Here is a 5,433-nt window from a genome sequence, read left to right as displayed (position 1 = left end):
CTCAATGTGTCACTTATGAGATTTTTAGTTTTAATTTAAAAATACTTCTGCTTTATTTACAGGTTTGGCACTTTGGAGACGAAAGGTTCGCGACGGAAACTAACCAAAGAAATCGTCCGGAGACCCAGGGAAGCTGCAGAAGTCCCTGTGATTATTTTTGGTGCAAGAGAAAATTCGACTTACTTAGTACTCCAGATAGCACTAATACTTTGCAGAGTGAGTTCAGGCTTCTAAGTTAAATTTCAGACTAAAATTCGGTTTATTTAAGTATTGTAGAGTGTTCTAAATACAATTGAATTATTCTGTTAACTGTAAATAATTTTTTATTTTAGATTCTTGGTTTTGGTGTTCTGCGAGGGTCACAGAAGTTTCACTGTGCTTCTACAGCTTGAGAAAAGATTTCTGCTGATTTCTGGAGGGTCCCGTTGGATTTTTTATATAATTTGAAACTTCTTCTTGCTCCACAAACAGTACCAAGCCTGTACATCGTCGGGAATTATTTTTTATAAAACTTATAAAAAGTGACAGGTATGTGTTGTAGGTTTAAAATTCAAATATTGTTAAATAAATTATTTTCAGGTTTTTATGATAAATTTCTGATTTAAATTTGGTTTATTTATATGTAGTAGAGTGCTCACATTACATTTTAATAAGTTTTTTAACTTTAAAATATATATTTCAGTTATCTTGTAATTGGAGTATCTGGAAGGCCGCAGAATTTTTACTGTGATCTATACTTGGTGAGGGATTTCTGCTGCTTTCAAGAGTCTTGTTGGCATTCCATTACAGTTTTTTCATTCTATTTTTGTCCCACAAAGTTTCAAGCTTGTAAGTCTACGGAAAATATTAATAATTAACTTATAAAAAGTGACATGTATGTTTTATAAATTAAAATAAAAATCTTATAAAGTCTATGATTTTGAATGTTCTAAGTTAATTTTTTTACTCTAATTCGATTGTATTATAGCTAGTAGAGTGCCCACGTTTTATCTAAGTAATTATTTTAATTTTAAAATACATCGATAGAGGTTAGAAAGATCGATGTTTTGCGCTGATGGTAGCGCCGGGAGCATTTGGTAGACGGATTTTTGGCGGAACTACTAAACTCGATGCTGATGTATATAGCACCATCGATTTTGGTAGTTACGAAAATATTTGCCTGCCAAACGCTTTTGACGCTTCCAGGCTCTTTCTGAGCCTGAGTAGATGTATAATCAAACATTGATTCACTGATAAATTATGGCGTTTCTGGAGGTCAGTCGATTTTATTATATTCTTTTGTGACTTCTGCCAATTTCGTAATTTTTTTTTACTCGACATAACTTAGAATATTAATTTTATACTTATTTTAGTGGAGGCGTTTTAATTTCTTTGATTTGAAAAAAGAAGTCGACTTAGGAAAGATCGCCAAAGCATTAGGAGTGAGTTGATTTTTATTTTCGATAACGACCTTAACCAATTGTCATATGCTTTTGTCATGAACACTAGAGGATGGCTTCTGATTATTATTACATTTCTTTTATACAGGACGCGCAAGTTGTGGCAGCTACCAGTGGTAATGGCAATCTAGTGCTCGGCGACAATAGCGGCGGAATTCATTTAATAAATAGATCGTATGAAATTACAACTTTTCGAGCTTACGAAATTACATTAGTATTGGCTCAACAAGTGCAACATTCCACTTTTTTATTTACTATTGGTGTAAGAATATTACTTTAATCTCTTACTGCTGTGTATTTCTTTAACTAAATCAAGTACATGCGATAGATATGATTTATTTGTGTTATATTAAAAGGAAGATGAACATGGATGCAATCCTACTATAAAGGTGTGGAACTTGGCAAAGCCTGATAAACAAGGTAATCCAACATGCGTTCGAATAAGCAGAGCTATACCTAGCTATAGAGCAGTCCCAGCAACAGCTCTATGTGTACATACTAGTCTTACATTGATGGCTATTGGATTTGGTGATGGATCTATTATGCTGTATAGGTAAATAATTATCTTTGTTGTCTAAAAACAATTTTGTACATTAATTTTTAATTTTACAAACTGTGTGCTGAACATTTTCAGTTTTAAGACAGCTCTAAATTTAAGTTAAAATAGCATACTTAATTGGATCTGGAAATTTGTTTTTCAATTCAGAGGTGACCTGACTCGAGAGCGAAAGAACAAGATAAAAGTCTTAAAGGATGTTAATTTGTCTATTACCGGCCTTGCAATACGAGCAACTGGTAAACAAACTTATTTGTTCGTTGCCACGCAAAATTGTGTGTTTCTGTATAATATTACTATTAAGGATAAGGAATTTAAATCTGCCTTGGATAATATGGGTTGCACGCGAAAATGCAGCGTACTCGAGACTATGCAGGACAATCACTTTATGGTCGGACGTAATGATGTATGTATATATTGCATTGAGATATATATATATATATATATATATATATATATATATATATATATATATATATATATATATATGACGTTATATTTTTTATTTATTTTTAAGAAAATAAATGTTTTAGGCTATTTATTGTTACACACCAGATGGCAGAGGCCCATGCTATGCAGTGGAGGGTCAAAAGATAATGCTAGAATGGTTTAGGACATATTTGGTGATTGTAGCAAAAGAAGCAGCAAATGTTCCGAGAACAACTATATCCACCAAACCCAAGTAATACATACACATGTGTGTACGCATTTTCTTTTATAAATTATTAATATTTATATCATTATTAAATATTTATAGCACAATAGAACCGATACCTCCAGGTGTTGATAAACACATTATAACTGTGCTTGATATTCAAAATAAGTTTATTGTGTTTTCTGCACCAATGGTGTCTGTCCAAGCAGTCTTATCAGAGTGGGGTGGATTCTTTATACTTAGTGGAGATAACAAATTGTATCATTTAGATGAAAAAGACTTGCAATCAAAATTAGCATTGCTTTTCAAAAAGAATTTGTACGACGTTTCTATAAGGTATATTGGGTGTATCAGTTTAATTATAATTAACTCATTAAAATAAGTTTTAACAATATAATTTTATGGTATTACAGAATAGCTAAAAATCAACAATATGATGCAGAAGGTCTCATAGATATTTTCCGTCAATACGGAGATCATTTATATTCTAAAGGAGATCATAATGGTGCAATAGAGCAATATATAAAAACTATAGGCAAATTAGAACCGTCTTATGTGATAAGAAAATTCTTGGATTCTCAGCATATTGATAATTTGACCACATATTTGCAAGCATTGCATAAAAATGGGCAAGCTACAGAGGATCATACTACTTTGTTATTAAATTGTTATACTAAACTTAATCACACTGATAAGTTGAAAGAATTTATTATGGTAAGTTGAAAGAATTGAATATTTGATATAGAAGCTCATTACTGAAGGTTGTATTTTTTTATCTTTATGATCATTATATGTAATCTAGACAAAAGATCGTGAAGTTGATTTCGACGTGGAAATTGCTATAAAAGTTTGCCGTCAAGCATCACCTGAAGATGCCCTGTTACTCGCACAGAAACACAGTAAACATGAATGGTATCTTCGTATCCAAATCGAAGATAAACAAGAATATAAAAAGGCTTTGGAATACATGGCAACGTTAGAATTCGAAGAGGTATTGTATATATGTAGAATTTATGTAAAAAAAAATATTATCTCTTTTCATAAAGAAGACAGTATAGAGATTTCATTGTTCGATTGTCGCTTTTTTACGATGTGGGTTGATTCTCTCGTTTAGCTCGCTTCGTTTTATGAGAGTAAATTTCAGATTAATTTATATTTAACATTATACAGTGTTCTATACCGTTTTACATTTTTCGCGATCATAAGCGAGATATGAACATTTAAAACCTTGAAACAAGCCGCTCAAGATAGGTTTGGGTGTTCCCACTTTTGTGACTTGGCCGATGCATAAATTGAGCCAGTGTTTGGTGGCGAAACGAACGAAGGCTTGCGGATGAGATAAGCAAGACAACTTTCGCTTGCTTGATTACCTTATTCACACGTTTTCGCTCGTCTCGCCATAAAAAATCGCCTAATCAGTGCGTCATAAAAGTCGCACGATGGGAAAAGTAATTCTCCGCCCAAAATAAGTAGCAAAAATCTCACCCCTACGCTGTTTAAAAAATGGCTTAAAAATATTTTAGGCTGAAGTAAATATGAAGAAATATGGAAATATTTTAATAGAAAATGTGCCAAGTGAATCCACACAGTTTTTGAAAGCTTTATGCACGAACTACAAACCTTCCAACAAACCTCTTGTAGATCAGGTATGTATACAATTTGTTTTAATCGTTCAAATTGTTACTTGAGGAAAAATAAAAATCTGCAAATTTTGATAAATTATTTTTTTATCTTTGCAGGAAGCTTTAAATGGCTATACAGAACAGCGTGTCGATAAAGCTAGTCCAGAAGATTTTATTCATTTATTTTTAAATAATTCTGAACGACTCGTAGAGTTCTTGGAACATTTAGTTAAATCAGATACAAAGTTATTATTTTTTTTTGTAATAATTAATATGGGTATTTTTATCATAAAACTATTTGTTTTGTCATATTACAGGTGGAGCACACTTATTTACAATACGTTAGTGGAACATTATTTGCATGTTTGGTCAGCGTTAAATAACGATGTAACTAAACTACAATATGAACAGAAAATTGTACGACTTTTACAAAATTCTGAGGCTCGTTATGATAAAGATCAGATACTAATACTTTGTCATCAACATAATTTCAGAAAAGGATTACTATTCCTTTATGAAGAGAACAAACTGTAAGTCATAGTTGTATGAATGCTTGTATGATATAGAAATATAATTTTAAATACATATTTATTATCTTAGATATCAAGAAATATTGAGATTTCACTTAAGTGAGGGTAATAGTGAACAAGTGCTTGCCACTTGTAAACGATTTGGTCATCAAGATCCCAATTTGTGGGTACAAGCTCTATGGAGTGTAGCTAAAAACAAGAACGCGTCAACAAAACTTCTCGCAGATATATTAGCTTATATAGGTAAATTTATGTATAACATTTTAATTATGTTCACTTAAATACATAAAAAGATTCTGTTAACATATGTAAAAATATTTTAGCTCAAGAAAGACTGTTATCTCCTTTGATGGTTATTGATGCAATTTCTACATCGTTAACCTGCACGTTAGGAGACGTTAGAAGTTATTTGTGCAGTGTATTACGAACGGAGAATGAACAAACTCAAGCTGATACGGAATTAACAGAAAAATACAGAGCTGATACTCTTAAATTACGGGAACAAATAGAAGTGATAAAAAACAACACGATTATTTTTCAAGGATCACGATGTAGCGCGTGCCATCATCAGTTAGAACTGCCGTCTGTGCATTTCATGTGCCAGCATTCGTATCACCAACAGTAAGTATTT

General features: G+C 32.0%; 1 protein-coding gene across 1 annotated transcript; it reads left to right on the top strand.

The window, feature by feature from the left end:
* Nucleotides 1-953: 953 nt before the first annotated feature.
* On the top strand, nucleotides 954-5,427 carry LOC139113070 (vacuolar protein sorting-associated protein 11 homolog). Its single transcript, XM_070673958.1, has 14 exons — nucleotides 954-1,254; nucleotides 1,353-1,421; nucleotides 1,528-1,701; nucleotides 1,796-1,992; nucleotides 2,146-2,401; nucleotides 2,529-2,677; nucleotides 2,753-2,986; nucleotides 3,064-3,364; nucleotides 3,453-3,641; nucleotides 4,174-4,296; nucleotides 4,390-4,517; nucleotides 4,590-4,802; nucleotides 4,873-5,045; nucleotides 5,126-5,427. Exons 1-14 carry the CDS (start codon nucleotides 1,240-1,242, stop codon nucleotides 5,425-5,427), a joined length of 2,523 nt encoding a protein of 840 aa, XP_070530059.1. The 5' UTR covers nucleotides 954-1,239.
* The last annotated feature ends 6 nt before the right edge of the window (nucleotides 5,428-5,433 follow it).

Source organism: Cardiocondyla obscurior, unplaced genomic scaffold (assembly GCF_019399895.1).
Source record: "Cardiocondyla obscurior isolate alpha-2009 unplaced genomic scaffold, Cobs3.1 scaffold127_0_5657, whole genome shotgun sequence".
NCBI lineage: Eukaryota > Metazoa > Arthropoda > Insecta > Hymenoptera > Formicidae > Cardiocondyla > Cardiocondyla obscurior.
The sequence above is the reverse complement of the archived record's forward strand: the minus strand, read 5'-3'. Positions and strand labels throughout refer to the sequence as shown.